Source organism: Stegodyphus dumicola, chromosome X1 (assembly GCF_044657685.1).
Source record: "Stegodyphus dumicola isolate Sdum_Otavi_A_Nest chromosome X1, ASM4465768v1".
NCBI classification, from domain to species: Eukaryota; Metazoa; Arthropoda; class Arachnida; order Araneae; family Eresidae; genus Stegodyphus; species Stegodyphus dumicola.
This window is the reverse complement of record NC_140780.1, coordinates 142,379,956-142,400,182: the sequence shown is the minus strand read 5'-3', so window position 1 is coordinate 142,400,182 and position 20,227 is coordinate 142,379,956. Positions and strand designations below refer to the sequence as shown.

General features: G+C 32.8%; 1 protein-coding gene across 4 annotated transcripts in view; it reads left to right on the top strand.

Annotated features, from left to right (window-relative positions):
• The window catches only part of yem (yemanuclein), a 159,523-nt gene that overhangs the window by 116,827 nt on the left and 22,469 nt on the right, over positions 1-20,227 (top strand). For 2 of the 4 annotated variants that reach the window (XR_015038530.1, XM_035369953.2), the window contains exons 12-14: positions 124-165; positions 283-1,822; positions 11,416-11,863. Coding sequence is in view for 3 of the 4 variants with exons in the window: in XM_035369953.2 (XP_035225844.1) it covers positions 124-165; positions 283-1,822; positions 11,416-11,863 (2,030 nt within the window). In the remaining variant the exon portion in view is untranslated. Of the gene's footprint in view, positions 1-123; positions 166-282; positions 1,823-4,139; positions 4,486-11,415; positions 11,864-20,227 lie in introns of those variants that run through there. The other 2 variants (XM_035369954.2, XM_035369955.2) reach the window with 2 other exon arrangements.

The following is a 20,227-nucleotide window of genomic DNA, read 5'->3' as shown; positions in this document are numbered from 1 at the left end:
TAATTTTATTTATGTATCTAAATCTATATAGTCAATTTGTGCTTAGTTCAAAGTTAAAATTTTATGTAAATCCATTTGTTATGTGTAATTTTTTATTCTTTGAGTAATAATGGTTTATTGTAGGATACTATTTCGGGAAAGTCGAGCTGCTCACTTTTACATAACGTGAGTTTAATATTTGATTTATTATTTATTTAGAAATTAATATGTGTTCATAATCTTTAAATAATTTTTTTATCTTAATTTCATTTTATTTGCAATACTTGCACTTTTTTCTTGTAGGAATCGGCCCAAGAAGCAAATTCTTGTGCCCAAGAAAGTTGCCAATCCATTATCTTCAGTCATGCTTACAATGAAGCCTGCAGTATCTCTTCTTAATAATGCTGTTGTATCTCAGGAATCTGAATTTGATCAAATTTTCCAAGAGAAAAGTGTGCCTTTGATACCACAAGTGGAAAATGCATTAGAGAGGAGGGAGAATGCAGATCTTTTGAATTCAAATAATGGCATAACTGCTGAAGAAAGAGCAGCAGAATTTGCTAAACTCTTCACACTTCCAATCAAATCTCCTGTGCCAGATGACTTTTCACCATCAAAAAACCAAGAAAATATTGCAGCTAGTGCTAAAGTATCAAGCGATAGTACTCCACCAAAGATATCATCACCTGTTGTTAATGCAATATCTGATTCAGTGGTGCCATCAAAAACTGTTCCTTCAAAAAATGATAAACACTCCAGGGCTGTGCAGCAAAACAAGCAGTCTTCTTATACTTCCAAAATATCTGATTTCAATAATTTTGCGGAAGGATCACTTGCTTCAGATATGCTAGCTCGTATCATATGTGCTAGCCTGGCTGATTTTCCATATGCAGGTTCATCTAATGTTGAAAATACATCATCACTTAAAACTACCAGTGTGATTTCTCCTAATCCTGGTTTAGCAAAGGAGTCTCGCACATTAAATTCAAAATTCGCAAATGACATTCTTACTAGTCATAAAAAACTTGAAGGTGGAAAGCCACTTAATGCAGAGACACGAAAACCTAGTCAGGAAACTGCACTTCATAATTTCTCTAGCCTCGGGATAAGCATTGAGACGTTGTTAAATCCTAAGAGTCAATCTGTTTTGAGGCCAACTGATTCTAGTGTTTTAGGTAAAACTAAGGCTGTTACTTCTGACATTTCTGCAGCTGTGAATTTGAAACTGAAAGATTCAATTGTTCCTCACTCAAGACAGTTTGCTGAGGCATTTGAAAGAACTCCTGACAGTTCTCCAGGCAATAAGAAGCACAGTGTGAAAGGATTAAATATCCATGCACAAACTTCTGTTTCTAATGCTAGTGCTTCCTCTCGTCTTATTAATACAAATGAACACATGGGTGATTATCCTTCTAGCACCTCGCCACGATCTACAGCTGAAAACACTCATAAATTAGCATATGATTTAGCTAAATATAACACAGCTGTCACAACTCAGGGTAATGTAACTGGACCGTATAAGAAAAGAACCAAATATGCTGTAAGTAGTAAGGTGAATGATCAGTGGAATCATTACTTGGATGTAAATCTAGGTGGTACACTACTTGAAGGAATGAAAGGTTTCCCCTTCCCTGTTAGTTCTATGCCTACTCCTCCTCCAGCACATTCATCATCACCTCTTCGTACAGTTGCTCATTCTCAGCATAATTCACCAAGGCAAAGTTCTCACATTTCTCCGGGATTAAGAAGTCTCCATGAATCTAAAAGTGATGTATCTAACCATAATACACAGGCTCATTCAAATATTATATCTGTAACAGAGGTACCGCGAAGGCAGTCTCTAGTAAGTTGATTATATAATTACATTATATATGTATATTTCAAAATAACTAATATGTTTGCCAAAATGTTAAATTTTTTGTGCAGTGCATGATTATATAGCTTAGTGTGTTCATTATGAAGTCATTTAGTTGCAGTTCCTATATGCCTTATTTAACATTTTTATTTTCTTGGTTATACACCCAAAAAGGAAACTGGAAATAATTCTGTGTCCAGTTCCAGAATCTTTCTTGAAATAATACAATTAGAGAAAGAAATACTCATAAAACTAGTTCATTTTTGAAGTGATGCCATTTTCTATTCCTTACTGATTTATGACTATGCAGTTCAGAAATATTTAAGATTCCTAACATTGTATTAACTCTTTCACATCAAAGTCGCCCAAAACGCCCAATCATTATGTCTGAATGGTTGGGCAATTTGGGCCGAAGGTCACCTAAACGCCTGAATCATTTTCTACCTGGTTTTTTTCCCCATCATTTTAGTGCATGGCTCATTGGTTTTAAGAGTTGTTAAAATGACATGGCAGTCATTCTTTTGAAGTGACTGAAAATAGTTCTGTTATTTGAATGCACCTTCCGTCTTTTTTTAGTGTTAGTGTTTAGCTATTGATGTTGCAATCCTGTCCTAAGGGGAAACTGCACACAGTGGTAAAACTGCAGGAAGATTCCAAGAGAGAAGTTATCACTTCTCTTAAGCAGGTTATTGTTAGTGTTATAACATTATACTTGGCTTGGGGGGGGGGAGAAATTCCATGCGTATTTCGAGTGAAACAGATTATGGCCTCTACTGATGCAAAAGAGTTAAAGTACTATTTTTAGAAAATAAGGGTGGAATTCACATGCTTTGTTGCCATTTGTTTTGTTTGCTCTGTTAAGGATGTATTGGGAAACAAAATTTATTATTAGCTCAAAGTGAAAATTTTGCTTGTTATATATAAAACTACTGTTTTGTATGTTCTCATAGTGTTATAATTGCAGTTGATATTCTGCATAAGCTATTAGCAAATTGTAATACTTTTGTCTAAAAGTTCATGTTCATAAGATAAGTGAGGCTGTACTTTATCTTAGTCCCACATTACTAGCATGCTGTTTATTAGCAAATGTGCCTATTTGTATTTAAGAATATTTTATGTGTGTTTCGGCACATATAATCATTAACGTTTTGTGCCAGGAAACACTACTACTACATTATTAGCAAATGTTGTCAGTTCTATTTCTAAGCAGAAGGTGAAATTTAACATATGTACGAATTATTAGCTCACTATTATTTCCGAAAACTTCCTTTTGTTACTTGGACATTCTTTTATTTTTAATACAGGTACTGATATTAGGAGCTTATATTACAAATAAGTATTAAAGAGTGTATTTTCTAATATGTGAATTTGACATGTTTCGCTAGGAAGGACATCTTTGACATTTGATTACGACAAAGCTAGCTGGGTCTGAGTGTCTTGTTTTGGGAAGGAATTTTTAAGAACTGTTTTTTTTATATGTAAAATTTATTAAATGAAGGAGCTTTGATTTGCATTGATTCTTTTTGGGAATATAGACGCTTTATAACTAAAATATTTTAATGGGTGTTTTTACATAATCATCAGCTGGTATGTTATGGGCTTTATGAATACTAACAGTGTTTATCAAAATGTATCTTTTACTTTCCACTGGAAAGTATCATATGAAAATCTCAGTACCTTTGTCTTTCTCGGTAAAAATACTGAGTGTATTTTATCATAAAGTGAATTTATTAATAATGTTTGCAACTGTTTAAATGTTCGAGATGTGTTTGCAAAAAAGATGACTTATTTGAATCTGTAAGATTGAATGGTTCCTGTCATGTGCAGATTTTTTACTCTAGCAGTAGTTATCTGTGAGAAAGAAAACGGTGTGCATGTATTCTGTGAGCACACGGTGAGGGTAAGTGCACATAACTTGGAGTAAAGGAGGGCTTCTCTGTGAGAAGTATTAATCTGGTTATGTAGCATCATTATCATTTTTATCTTTTCTTTCAGTGGTGAATTTTTAGCTGGAAAATTTGCACGTAATGGTCACATGGTATAACAGAAATGGATTGTTTTAGCTTTAAAGAAACACTGAGACTTAGATAGAAGACAGCATTGCATTGTCCATATTTGGTAACCCTGCCATAAAATTTGTGAACTACAATTAGAAAATAGTAGTAAAACCATTTATGTATAACTGAAATGGCAGACTTATTACCAAACTTGAAAATTCTGTATTTTAAATATACTACGGTACACGTCATTTCCAAAGACTACAAAAATAAGAATACAATTGAATTTGTTTACGTTTTTCTTACAGAAGAATCCTTCCTTTAAAAGGTTATTGTCTTTGTATGATCAATGAAAATGCAAATGAAATTACTACCCAGCTGTCGTATAATTGGAACATATGACATGGAAAATATCTAGAAGAGATTTGTATGTTTGTTACATTGCACTGTTACACAGAAAATTGTATACCTGGACATGTTTCATATGTTAATAGAATATATTGCATCTTGCATAAAATTGTTAGCCATTTTGTGATATTATTGAAATCTTCATGCAGAATGGTTATTTGAAGGTAATCCTGTAATGTAATATAATTCAAACTTGTTTCTCTTGTATTTTTTTTTCTTATGTAGCATAATTTTTCAAGTGAATAAATAGAAATTATTGTGATTTATTCTTATTGGTTTTCTAAAGGTTCCAGCAAGCTTTACACTTCGAGCTGCATTACTACCTTATAATGCATAAAATATGTTTATGAAGCAATAATACAAGCATTAAAATTCCAAAATGCATAAAATATGTTTATGAAGCAATAATACAAGCATTAAAATTCCAAACAGAACAAAGGTTTTCAGTGGCACTATCTAATTAAAAGGTTGCATAAGGGATAAGTAATTCTTTGTGTGCTAATCAGCTAGTGAAAATATTAAGCAGCACATGAAATGCAGTTAAGTAGAGGAATATAGAGAGAAAAAATTTAATAAGAAATTATTTCAAAATATATATGGAGAAAAAATTTTCAGGAAGAAATTCTCACAAGACAGAAAACAGAGGAACTAGTTTAAATCTGACACAGTCAAAAAGTGAAATGTCACTTTGAAAACTTGCTAAGAACTGTATGTTGCTTTATGAAGTACATGCTAAAATACTATTAAAATGACAGTATTTAATATTTGACCTAATTAAAAGGCATCTGTTTGCAACATCAAGACAGAAACAATCTGTGGAACCTTAAGAAACTCTAAAATGAACAAAAACTTATTGGCAGAGCAGCAACTGTGTGTTTGCGGATTTCAGCTAATTCTGTCAATTTCAAAGGCAAACAGTTACTGATCCCTCTTCATCAGGAGCAAAGAAATTTCAGAATGCAAATGGATTGCAGATTTATTTGCTTTTGATGAAGAGAGATTTGTATCTGTTTGTCCTCAAAATTGATAGAGTATTGACTGAAATCTACACCAAACACAAGGTTGTTGCTTTGCCTAATTTTATGTTTTACTTTGGTGTGTTTCTCTTCTGTCTTGGAAAACTTATTGATTTAAAACTATTCTTACCACGCATTTCCCTTTGTAATGAAGGATCATAAGAATCATTGTTGCTTGTGTTACAGATTTGGTTTAGGAAGATAATTTTTTCATTGTTAATTATTGGAAGTGTCAGTTAAGAGTCTTTCATGCAGATGTAAGCATTTAGCTCTGCTTTTTTTGTTATAGTAAATAATAAGCATACCTGTAAAGTAATTTGCAAAAAGATATGCTTCCAATTAGCACTGTGAATGATACGGAGGAGGGTTGATATGCAATTAATTAGTTTTGATATGTGTGAAGTATGAAAAATTCTTTTTTAAATAGCCTGGTAACTTCTTTTTAATTCTGCTGTAGGTGCATGATAAAGTATGGAGGGTTTTAGTTATGCAATGTATATAATTCCATTTGATCACAGAATTCTTTTATGGATAGTGATCTTTGCAGATTGGACTGCTTTATAAGGGTGTGCCATTTAAAAAGTTGCCTATACTGTTATGATGTCGGTTGCAGTTGGAAAAGACAGAAGCCTTCATGAATGTTTTTCAGCAGAAAATTTTCAATTTGAAAAAAGCAGCCTTCATTAGAGTATAGGTGTATTTATGAAAGTATGATTTTCATTTCAAAATTATAATGCAAATGTATTCATACTTTTCTGGCATAGCTTGTCTCTTTATATTTTTCCTGCTGCACATAAAAATGCAACAATTTCACATATAATTGCACTACAGTTATCTTTTATGTACAAAATTCATAAAAATATTGTATAATTCGGTTAGATGAACTCTTGGGGAGTGTATTGAGAAATATTTGTTAATATTTCCAAAGGATAGCAGTACAAGTCCATCTGTTTAATTTACTTGACACCTCCTCTTCTGAACATGTGGCTATGTAGAATCTGATTCAGCTTTACTGGTTCAAACTTTCTGGAAACAGTAACTATTAAAATTTTTCTTCTTGTGGTTAAATGAATGTCATGAGAGAGTTGAAAAGGCTGTTGCATTTGTTATGCCTCACTGAAATGGACGAATATCAATCTTTGTTACCAGCACGGCTCTTGGATAACTTTGTCCAAGCTTTCTTTCTACATATTCGATATCCTTAAATTATTTCCATGGGGCATTGCAGTAAATTCTCTAGCAGTCTACATCTGAGACTGTCCCCTGTGCCTCATAACATTGGTAATTACTCATTTTAACTGTCTGTTTTTGAATTTCATCAAATCTTGGAGTACTTCCCTCCCCCCCAAAAAAAACAACAACATGAAAGCTGTCATTGAAGAGTGCATGCAAATGAAGTGTGAAAAAATGCCATGTGCATGTTTAACAATTCTTTTCTTTAATTTTCTTCCCACACGCACATGTGTATTTGATTCTAAAAACGTACATTTTCTGTTTGAAAGCATAATTTCTGCCTTTCATTCAGTACATTTTGAGAAGATTTACAAAATATGCAAATTCTGTTCATTTTGAACATTAGTATAACTATGCTGATTTTCCCTTAGAAGGTTCTCTGTGAAGGCACTTCTCCATTTGAGCAGATAACTGCTGCAAAATAAATATTTTATAATGTTCCATAGTTGGAAGATTTCTGCAAAAATACCCTTAATCTTAAAACTAAATAATACTCATATAAAATTAAATGAAGAGATCTGTATTGTAAATTAAAGTATAGGAGTTCTGTAGTTTAAAAGAATTCAAGACCTTAAAATACATACAAAATTTGTATGGGAAGTTCAAAGTTTTTATGCATTATTTATTTAGAAATATGAATAAATATGTTTCTTATGTATTTAGAAATATCTGGTTGTAACAAAACTTTGCTTCCAAAAAATATTTTTAATAAAGTTAGGGGGGGAATGATAGCAGTACCTTTAGTGCGGGTATTAATCACAACCCAAATTTATGATGATCTGCCAATGTCTTGGTAGTTTTTTAGAGCCTTTGGCTCTAAAATGTATTGGCCACAAGCCCCAAAACCGATCAGCCTCATTTCTGACATCCTGCGCAAAATGGTAAAAACCACCAACAAGATGTAGTTGTAGGTGTGAAAAAAGTTGAAGTCTGAAGGAGCGATATCAGGGCTGTAGGGTGAGTATGACCAGAGATCCCATTTGAGTCCGTAAAGAGTCCAGCTGGTGAATGCAGACACATGTGGTCTTGCATTATCTTGATGGAACATTACCTTTTTACACAGGAACTCGGTACAATATTTTCCCTTGATTTTAGCAGCATTAACACAAACTAACATCTCTCTTGTATACCGTAGTGTTGAGTGTTTGACCCTTTTCCAAATACAGTACAGAGTGAAATCCGGATGTCCATTATCTGGAATGATCTAAAATCCGGACTGCAAAACCGCCACCAACGTTTTCTCATAGACTTTATGCATGCGCATTTGATTCCCCTCTCTGCACATAATAAAATATGTGGAAAGTCCCGATTTTTAATTTTACTTCAGCACTAAATAAAATACCTTGTTATTGAAGAAACTATCATTTTAAAATAAATTTTTAAGATCAATAATTTGGCTCTGTTGCTGCATAACTGCTTGGCATGCATCTCAAACCAAAACATTCCACATAGATAATCATTAATCTGACACCAACCTGGTGAATCATTATCTATTATGCTTTCCTTTCATCACCTCATGTTTATCAAAACTTGACAAATGGAATAATGATTCATGTAGCAATGCCTACGCAATTTTTTTATGTTAATAATTGAATAGTAAAGGAATGTGGTGGTAACTTTCAAGTTGACATTACATGCTTGGCGATGATTACAGATTTAAGTTAAATGTGCTAAAAAATTTTGACGAAGAAAAATTTACCAAAAATTTCTTTCTATATGCTAAAAATGGATTTACTTGATGATACTCATAGACCCAAATATTAAATTTAGGGCTATTTGAATTAAGAATAATTGATTTGTTATTCACATAAACTCAGAACCAGCTTATGCAGCATCCAACTATTAAACTTGTACGTCAAGTTTATGGGATACATAGCCCGACTAAATGGACATGGCACTAACGTCTTAACTCCTTAATAAGCTCTTGAGTGGTTTGCATGTTGATCTTCTTCCTCGAGTTCTCACAGGCAGGCCTCATCAACATCAGTAGGCCAGTCAGAGCACTCTGCTTCTTGAATGCCGTAGTCTTTGTTTTTGAACTTTCGGTACCAAATCTTCAGTGTCGTATGATACTACAACATTAGTACCTAGAGCTGTACACGATTTGGTGACATTTTGTAGCTGACTTTTTGGAACAGAACTGGAAGTAAATGATGGTTCTAATGCAATAGACAGATAGTTCCGTTTCGGATAACTTGTACTTAATGCTAATGATATTTTTTACAAATTTCACAGAAAAATGTTCTAAATCAAGTCTCTTTCTCTCAAATGCCAAAAATCGTTTGACAAAATATGATTAAACTTGCCAACACAAACTGTTTGTGCAGGTGATATTTGTGGTGCCGGGAAACTTTCATTAAAACCCAATATAAATAAATGAATGTTATAGAAAAAGAATGAATATATATTGTGTATGAAACTAAAATTAATATTTGTTTGAAAGATCAGTGTGAAATATGTAGAGGATAGTTAGTCAATAATGGAAATTAAAAATAAAGAAAGAAAGAAAGAAGGGTAACTAACCATAGTGGCTAATTGTATGGGTATGTTACTGAGCTAGTTAGCAGCCATGCTGAATGATTTGATGTTTATATAAATGATACCTCAATGCTTATAAATCGCCGAAGTCCCGATGAGTCTGGATTACGGACTTTGTACTGTATAGTTTTTCTGAGTATTGAATTATTATCTCTTATCATGAGAAAATCTTGCTTCAAAGATGGAATTTGTAACAGCATTTCAAATTAGGGGATGATTTATTCTTTTGTCCTTTAAATGTTACATTTGGGCATATCAACAATTGTTTAATGCTGATCAATTGGCCTCATATCCCGAATTTGTGCAAGATATTTTTGCCAGTGACTTCTGTGTTGTTTTACAGGTAAATTTGATTTTTTTTTAAATCCCTGTGTTTGAAATTACTAGTAAAAAAATCAGAAGATTTATGTGTTTGACATTGTATGTTTTTTTTTTTTTTTTTTTTTTTTTTTTTATATCGGGTAAGTTATAATGCAACAGAAGCTACAGAAAACATTTGTGATGTTCATTAAGCTACAGTAGATGTTCATAAATGTCAGAGGTGGTTTGCTAAGTTAAAGTCAGGTAATTTTGGTCTTTGCATCTTGCTTTGTTCAGGAAGACCAGTATCTTCTGATAATGTCTTACGGGCAAAGGTAGAAGCAGATCCTTGTCGAATGATCGAAAAGTTGTCAGGTAAGTTTACCACACCTTAGTCTTCTTTTCAAGAATATTGATGCAGATTAGTTATTGGGTAAGTTAACAGAGGTGTTAGGGTTCTCCCCATTCTGTCAGTAGCAAACAGTTAATTATTCAGTCACCTGTAATTTGTTATTGCATTGTTATTGCATTCCATGACAGTCCCAAATATACAAGACAGTGGCTTTCTGCATGTCAAATTCCATTCTCAAAGTCTGGCATACATTCTAGAAAGGTACTATTATCTAAGATAAAATAACACTCCAAACAAGTATTAATTTGAAAGTCAAACAACAAAAATCAGCGTTATATTTGCTAATTTTCAGAGGACTAGTTTCGATGGTTTTACCAAACCATCATCCTCAGCTGCCAAAACGCAAATGAATGAGATAAGATATAGTGATTAGATAAGATAAGAATGGCTGGAGAGGAGCTAAAACTATTAGCGCCATCAATTGATGAAATGAGAACTGAAACATAGTTTCTTTAAACCCTTAAAGGCTAAAAGCAAAGATGGATTGGAATTAGAGTCTTTAACTAGAGCAGAAAGATATTTTTTTTTCACATTAAAAAAAAACTTTCTGAATTCTAAGTTTATCAAGACGTTTTTGTTGTTAATATTAACATTTGAAAGAAGCAGAACTTAAATTACTTGATCCAAGACTTGAAATATGTTTTTGCAGGCCTCTAACAAGAACTAAGATAGTCAGAAATTTTATTTATTTGGCTGCACATAGATTACATGAATAGGTGATTCAGAAAATTTTTTTTTTAAACTCTAATTTCAACTCCTCATGTTTCACAAAGTATACCACGAGGCTTGCACAAGTAAGTTTTATTTATTTTGTTATTCCCACAAATGTGTAAAAAAACTATGAAAAATAAAGGAATGAATAATAATAATAAAAAAAAAGAATAAAGTAAAGACAATGTAATCTAAATTGAGAATGAAATTCCAAAAAGCAGAAATTGTCTCTTTAGTCTGAAAAAGTTCAGAAAATATTGGTGGCCGAGATAGAGACAGGCACATTTAAAGTTGCCGGAAATATCTTTGCCACTGTTCTCACAGCTGCACAAAACACTTTAAATAGCACTTAAAATTGCTTCTGTCAGTCAAAAATTTAATTACTTTAAATCTGACGAAAATTTATCTTTTATTCTGTGAAAAATTGTAGGAAAGAAACTTTTGGTGCATTGTACTTTGGATGAGCCCAGATATTCTCTGTTCCAAATACAGATTGAATCATTTCTAAGTGCTTCCAATGAGAAATGACTTAAAATATAAATTTTCTATTGTATGTAGGATGGCATTCCAGCTGAATTTAGAACATAAAATTTTTATTGTATGTGTAATGGCATTTCAGTGCCAGATTTTAATGTAGTGTATTACTTGAGCTGTAGATTATTATGTGGTATTTTTTTTTTAATTTTTTATTTTCTTCATTCATTTTTTTTATTACAGCTGAGTAATTGACATTTGATTCAATAGAAAACATACCATATGTTTTGACTTTTTTCATCAAGCACAGATTAATTAATATCAAACATAAATTAAATAGTACCAGTTATTGAAATTGATGTGGGCATCCAGCTAATATAAATCTAATTATTTTCACTGAAAATCCATAACATGTATCTAATTGTTTTTAACTTAGTAAAATCGTTTAAGATATCTTTTCCTGATTTTCAACTAGCTATGAAATTGTTTCAGATACAAGGCCCATGGAAGCCAAGTTCTCAAGCTCCAGCTACCTCCCTGAGCCCATTCATGGCAAACACATCCCCACCTATTTCAAACCAGTGTAAATCTACCTCACCAAACCATCATAGCTCAAATTCACATGTAAACATGTCACCAGTTCCAGCTCATTCCATGTCACAAATTGATAAGGTATCAGCTGCCTATAGCCGTAGTCACAGTCCCTTGCCTCTACGAGCAAGTCCATCTCATGTAACAGTTCTTGGTCATGCATCAAAAACATCACCATCAAGCACATATTCTCCACACATTGGACAACCTCCATATACGACACACCAGTCCAGTCATACTGTGTCATCAACGCTTCACCAACAAGCTCTTGTGCGTAGTAATGCTTTTGATCCTTCAACCTCTACAGCTACATCAAATTCCTCAGCTGGAACATTCACACCTAATCAAGGTAAGTTTTTCTAATTTGTGCAATTTAGAATTTGATGCTTAAAAACAATATCGATATACACAGATTTTTGATGTGAAGATACTGCAGGGTTAAGGCTGAGATTTGTAATTTATTTTTAAAATGAAATGTATACACACACAGACATAATAATTCTGTGTAGATAGATTATCAGTAAAGACATAAACTAAGAAATTTAGAACCAGTTTTTCGTGAAGGCCAAAAATTGAAATTCATAAGTAATAAATTTTATAAAATCCTCTAAATGTAAAAAAGAATTTAATAAATGTTAAAACTAAAATACTTCAAACAAGTAATACCCCAATTCAAATAATGAAGTTTAAAGAATAAAGAATGTAAAAAAAGATTAATTCAATCAATCCCAATGCTACTTTTCCAGGAGGAGGAGGAACATTGAAATGAACTGAAATCTCTCTTCCATAAAATATCTTTGCTTTTCTGTATCCAGAATTAGCTGATGAACCATTCCAATGTATTTTAATTATAATAGTTTTCTTTTTCCTTGCTTTGGGGAGGGGACCAAAAATTCTGTCCCCTCCCCAAAGCAAGGAAAAAGAAAGTAAATTCTAATCAAAACTCTGCCTTTAAACTAAGAGAAATCTATCCAAAGAATTGAAAATGCAAGTGAAATAATAAAATACTTAACTGAAAAATTAAAATCAAAATTTTACCTTTAAGCAAAGAGAACTTTATCCAAAGAATTGAAGTTATATACTTAATATTTTTGAAGCATAGAAGGGGAATCAGCTTGCAGTCATTGTTGGCTTATGCTGAAGGCTTACAGATGAAAAAAACAAAGCATGAACTTGAAGAATTTTCACTCTTTATTTCCATGCATATAAAATTATCTCTGTAGATATTTATCCAATCATAATGAAATCTAATACATTTTTATGATTTAATCATAATGAAATATGATACATTTTTATGATTCAATCATAATGAAATATGATACATTTCTATGTACATTGGTTTTTTAACAAGAAATGATGCAGACATTTTAGAGAAGTGAGGAGAATAATAAGTTAATTAGCTCGCCAAAGAATTCTAGAAACAAGCTATGATTGGTTAATATTAGTTTTAGTTGCCCCTTTTTCAGTAGTGTTACATAACACCGAAAGATCTCGAATTTGGGAAAACAGATGAATTTAGGTGGAGAATACCAAATCTAGAATGCTAATTTTGAGATCACCAATTATTTCTATAGCAGCTATCGGATTTTGTTATATCTTACATATTCCCTCTTCAAACAAAACGTCGGGGGAGCAGGGTGGCAGAAAAGGATGAGTGAAGCAAAAGAAAGTTTAGCATATGAGGAAAGACATGAAGTAGCATCAAGGGTATAGCCAGATGGTTTGCCTATTCATGACCTTTCTCATACATAGATTATGTAATGCTTAAACAACTTATTTACAATTATTGCAATAACAATATAATTTCTAAATTAACTAATAAATTAGAACAAATATAATTTTAAAAGTCCTTAATTCCTTTGAAAAAAAAAGGTCCAATGTCTTTTTGAATGTTCAATGAAAATTGTTTGAGTAGTCTCTTGATGAAAGTGGTTCCACTAGGTAAATGTTCAGATACTTTCATAGCGTTCTTAAAATTTAATTTTTGTGTATGAAAATATTAATAACTTTAATATTCAGTAAAATGAATTTTTACATTCAGTGAAATATAATACTCAATTTTACAATTAATTGCATAAATTCTTCTTATTGTAGACACGCATACATAATACAACAGAAAATTAAATATAAAAACATAATGTTATGGAATATACAATAATACCTTGATGATTAATTTGGCATGTCCTCTCCAACAAAATCAGTGTACCATCTTGTGGATGGTTGAGGGATGCTTAACTACAATAGATCAAAAAACCTCCTTTCCTTAGACAAGGTAACTGGTTTTTGGTATTGTACAATTGTCAGTTTTTTTTTCCTTAAGTTTTTGATATTACTTGATAAAAATGTAACATTATACAAAATTATGACTGAAATTTGTGACAAATAACTTGTGTAATCAAGTTAATCTTTTTAAGTTTTTGAAAAAATATAATTAACTGTTACCCTACAATAAGAAGAAAGAAAAAGAAAAAATTTATTTAAAAATTAATGTGTGTATGTGTGTGTGTGTGTGTGGTAGCACTTCTGTGCCAAATTATGGCCAGAGGCTCATGACTGGTAAAGAAGATAGGAAAACCCAAGTCAGTGTCATGGCCATAGTTGAATCTCGTAACAAATAAAAGAAGGAAAATTTTAGGGAAGTGTTAGGGGTGCTCTTAGGGGAAAAGAGGGTGTATGCTGTCACTTCTTGTGCTTTAATAATATTTTGAACAGTGAGCAACATTTTCTGTTGCTCAGGAAGGCCTTGGTTTAATGCTTCGATTGTAAGTTGATAATTTAATTTTAGACTCGTGCCATATTTCAGTTTTTCTCTAAAATATTTTTCAATGTCATTTAATTTAGAATAATTAATACTAACAAAATCATTAACCCGTTCGTGACGGGCACCTCTGTTAGTGAAGCGTTCTCTTAGGACAGTGCGTTAACCGGATGCGTCGTCCTGTGGGAACAGGCAATTTATGCTGCTACGCCTAACTTTGGAAAAAAATTCGTATAAATGAAATTTGTCATCCAATTTTGGGTACATTATAAGAAAAACATTCAGGTAGTCGTCAGAATTAATTTTAAGCCTTTATTATATTTTCCTTAACAATTTTATAAAATACCATTCTAGAATAATATAATTTTCCCCTTATCCCACAAATAAATATATATGGAAAAATATCCAAAAAATCGCAGATTTTATTTAACACAACACACAATTAAAATTAAAAATATTAAAACTGCCTTTCATAAAAATTCAACGAGCAAACAACGAAAAGTAAGCAATGTTTCAAAATAGACAGTGTATGATATTCTTTAAAACATGGGTGTACACAAAGTCCAACGTTGCATTAGTCACAGGAATATAATATCTGCTGCTATTTTACTCAGCAAATTTGACTCATGTAGCATTTTTATATGTTCTATGGTCAGATAGTGCTTCATTTTGCCATTTAAAAAAAACAGACTTTTTACTAAGCGATACAAGATATTCGTCTCAATGCCGGAAAACTCAGAGTAATGAAGTCTCTAATGATAGAACATCTACTCCACTATAACCGATAAAAAATAAAAATAAGAAAAATTAATAAATTAAAAGTATGCCGGAGCATCGAGAGCATGTTCATTTGTTTATATAAAATGATGCAGTAAGAGCCGTTGCATTACTCAACATTAACGAACTAGCGATTGTGTATATTCTAAGTTTAGATACTGCTTTTGTTTGCCATTAAAAAAAGATATGTTTCACTGATGATTAAAAATAGTCATCTTAAAGCATGAAAAGTCTAAGAGTAATTAAAAAAAATCTCTCATGATAGAACGTCTATCCCACTATATTGTAGAAATAAAAATAAAAAGTACCTCAATGCAGCGAGAGTACGTGCATTTGTTTATATCAAATGATGCAGTTAAAGAGACATTACATTGCTCAACACTCACCCACAAATCTCACTCTCATTCCGAAACAAAATACCAAAAATAAAAATCATTGCATAGGAATGAAGGTAAAACTTTCGATATATTTCCCCATAATAGGCATACAGCTACATCTAGTGGCAACAAAAAATATTAATTAAACGTTCTATCTAAAAAGTCAAATCTGGTACACCCGGCCGATAGAGTGAATTAAATGGCGATTCAAATATGACACACCTGGCCGTGAGGTAATGTTCACTGCTGATGCACATATGACAGGCCCGTACTGAACGGGTTAAAAGTAATAGTTTCTGCGTGGGCAAAATATGTAAGAAATTTATCTTTTATTTCTTTCCATTCTAACTCGACACATTCATGGAGAAAAAATGCCGGATAATCTTTGGAATATGGTAACGGGTAGTTTGGCTACATTTTGGTAAGGCGATAAAGGTTACTAGCTAGGACTTTAGCAGTGTACATGGATAAAGTCAAGAGTGTGCGCAATGCCATTTTTGTGCAATTCTGGGATGTTTTTTTAAGTGAAAATAGGTCGACGTGTACATGGATACCGTGTATGTGCAATTCTTAAAAACGTGGCAAGCAGTTTCCGATTCTGCATTTTCTCCCAATTTCGCACCTAATCTTCGTCATGATTAAGCACTTCTGTTCCATGAAAGTCCTAGCATAAGCGTAATTTGGCTAGCACATTGTTAGAAAAAAATGTTGAGTTAAAAAAAAAAAAAACCATGCCTTTACTTCATGAAAACAAAATGGCATCCAAACAAAAACTAGCAGGTTGCTGTAGCAGGGTTGGTCGCCAAAAAATCGCAAGGTACCATAATCCAAAGATTAACCAAAATGCCATGTAGGCACTCTGGTGTGTTTTTGGTGTATTTAATTATGGCAAAGCACACGAGGGCTATCTGCCTAAGGGGAGGAATGCCTTTCGTGGAGGACTTTCTAAGGGAAACTGGCTCGTATACACGTTACACATGGGGAAAACCACGAAAACGCCCATGCAGCCAGCCCGTTCGCGGGATTCGAACCTCGGACCGAACTACCAGTGTTCAGCGACTTTACCGCTCGGCCGCTGGTGGGCCCTTGTAGGCACTCTGGAAAAAGTAAAGACTTATCATTGTGTGTATTTTTTAGTTTGGCACTTTTTCTCAAAACAATAAACAAAATTATGAATGTGTATATCATTATTAGAGCCATCAAAGATGGCACACTGAAATTTATTGCTAGTAATTGTCACAATTTCAGTTTTTATGCATTTGCTTTTGATTGAAATCGAGTTTCCATTATTAATTTTTACTTTTTCCTGATGAATTTGCACCAATATTTGAAAAAAATTTTTTTGAAGCACCGATAGTCACTTTGCACGTGGAAAACCCAAATTTGAAGCACCAATCTTGAATATTGAATCACTTTGCACGTATAACACATAGCACTTGGTATGGGCACACACATTATTAGAAACATTCAAATTTCACTCGTGTTGTGTAACTGTCGAAAAAAGCACACTCGATGACACTTTTTCACTATAAACACTGTTGAGATATGGACATCACATTTTAGCACACCAATTCGTTGAGTAGAATTAATCACTTGGAATTTTCATGCCAAAACATCACTTTGTGTACCCGGCGAAAAAGGATGAAAGAGTACACTCTGTCTTCATCATATTGCAGAGATGGATAAACTTGAACACACAGTATTAAATCAAATTTCTAATTTTTTCCGCAGTCTAGTGACTGGAAATTTTTGGGAGTCCATTGGAGTATTTACCGCACTAAACAGTAATCCTATGTCAACTTTTAATTATATGTAATGTTTTTGGAGGCATAGAAGAGTAATCAGCTTGCAGTCGTTGTGGCTTCTGGTGAAGGCTTACAGATGAAGATAAAAAAATATGAACTTGAAGAATTTCCATTCTTTATTTCCATGCATATAAAATCATTTCTGTAGATATTTATCCAATCATAACAAAATCCGATACATTTATATGATTCAGTCTTAATTGAATATCATAAATATCTATGTACATTAGTTTTTAATAAGAAATGATGCAGGCATTATAGAGAAGCAAAGCGAGGGGATATCAACAAGGTAGAAGCTAGCAGAATAATGCGGTAGAATAATGATGTAATTAGCTCATCAGAGGTATTTATACCAAAGTATGTGCAATTCTAGAGACAAGCTGTGATTGGTTAATATTAGTTTAGTTGCCTTTTTCCAGTAGCATTACATAACATCGAAAGATCTCTAATTTGGGAAAACAGATGAATTGGGGGGAGAAGACCAGCTATGATTGGATAATACAGTACAAAGTCCATAATCCGGACGTCCATTATCTGGAATGATCTATAATGCAGACCTCAAAGCCATAAACTTTTTTTTGTACGCTTTACGCATGCACATTTGATGTATAACTGACGGTATAAGCTAGGCTAAAATTATCTTTACTGATTCTAAGGCATTTTAGCAACTTAAACAACTTACACTGAAAGAAATGTTTAATAAAGTAAACAAATAGTAAGCTTTTTTTTGTAAATTTTGAAACCCTTTAGATCATCATTTCTCTTTATTTCATAAATTACAGTTTCATATTTTTAATTGTATAATTTCTGTATGCCATCTGACCAGATTTAAATTGATGATCTATAATCCGGAAAAACCCCTAATCCGGAATCGCCAAAGTCCCGACGAGTCCGGATTACGGACTTTGTACTGTATTAGTTTTAGTTGTTCTTTTCCAGTAGCATAACATGATGTCGATAAATCTCGAATTTTGGAGAAAGATTAATTTAGGGGGATAACACCAAATCTAGAATGTTAATTGTGAGATGGCCAATTATTTTTAAAGCAGCTATCGTATTTTGTTATATCTTGCATCTATATATATAAAGTTGGCATCAAAACATAACCAGTGCAGCCTGATTCATTAGTTGTCATCAGATAAATCAACAGTATTTGCTATCTTATAGGCTGTAAGGGGGTCATAAAGGAAAATGAGAAAGAAGACTTTTGAAATGTTAATATCTGCAAAAATTTCATGTATAAAGTAGACTAAAATTCGCAGCAACAAAGCTAAGATTTAAAAACCTAATATAAAACTGCTTACAACTGTTGTTTGGAAGGAAGAGGAGTAGCTAACATGTTTTAAATATTTGATCAAAAGAGGCTTCCTGAAATAATTAAATGAAGGTCTTACAATATCCGAGTGTAAGGCAGGCAACCTGTTTAAATGTGGATAGAGAACTGAAGTGATCAAGTGTTTTCATTGATTTAAATGTATTTGGCAGAGAATTTCATGCTTTAAGGATTTCATATTCATAACTATATATTGTGTTGTCCTGTGTGATCTTTTTACACTCCATCTTCTCAAGCTTTGCACGCAGATCAGAGAATTTTCTTTTCCACATATAGCTAGCTTTCTTGAAATTCCAATAGCTCCATTTCCAGATTTTCAAGATCTAACCATTGTAAGCAAGAAAGATCAAGTTCTTCAAAGTTAGATTTATGTGGAGAAGTATGAAAAATACATTTTTGCTGCCATCTGCCGGAACTGTAGAAATCGTATTAAAATTATCCTTTGCAGCTGCTACGATGCTCGAAAATTCCTTGTGGATTTCTTGATGACTTGAAGGATTGTGGGCAAATTGTAGAGAATTTTCTAGATGCATCTTTAGCTTTGGAAAATATTTCAGCTGTCCACTTGCAAGATCTCTTTCAAAAACATGCAGTTTTCTTTTTCGAATGTTTTTATATCGCAAGGAATCCTTTCTGCCGCTTTTCCCAAGCCCTGCAGTTGCTTGTTCAGTACATTGAAGTGTTGTGAAAAATCTATAAAAAGCATAACGTTGTTATGCCAGACCATATAAGTGAGCTGTTGATAATCCTGTCCTTTTTCACTTACTTAAATTACATAGTATCATTTTATTGTGATTATTGATTAAGGAGGTAATATTTTAGTCATGTGCCGGCTGATAAAGCACTGCGTACTGACAGTGGCACATGTGCTATAGGTTCGCCATCACTAATATATTGAGAGGAAGGTCTCTATTGCAACATAGTTTTATGGCAGTTTCCAGCAACTTTTTGATTTTAAGGCTACTTTTATGTTGGGGTTTGTTGATTTTAGCTCTTTTTTATTAAATTGTTAAATTTGAATGTTCCAAGAAGCATATAACCAAAGATGTGCAGTTTTGGTTGAAGTAGTTGGCAGAAAGTTTGTAAATATTGCTTTATACTCAGCAATTCTTATTGATAATTTTCTGGATATTGGACAGATATATTGAGTTTCTGTGTTTTTATCTTCCATGCAGTTGAGAATGATGTACTCAACTTCCGTGTATGCTATGCTGGCATCCAGTTTGTCCATTGTGTATAATTTCCAGATAGATGGGGCTGGCGTTATGTCTAGTTTGTGTCCAGATCTTTTGAAAACAGAATTGATGTATGAAATGATGGGTTAATGGTAATATTCCAATGAATGAATTTGTTTCTGTCTGGTTATTGTGTTGATAGAAGCTTTACTTTTTCCAAAATAACTGCAGAAGTTTATCTGTGAATTTTCCTGATAGGTTTTGCAAGAAAGGCGGAAGGCCTACTATTGTCTGCATCATGCAGTTATACCCATTTTCATAGAATCTTAGTATGGAATAAAATTCTTTGGCTTGTTTTAAGTAAAAATAAAAGCATTTGTTGATGAAACAAGAATCATAGAGTTATCTTTGGGCTGTTAGTGAATTATTTGTAGTCTGGAGGTTGTCACCATTTCTTAAAATCAAGACATCAAGGAACTGATTGTGCT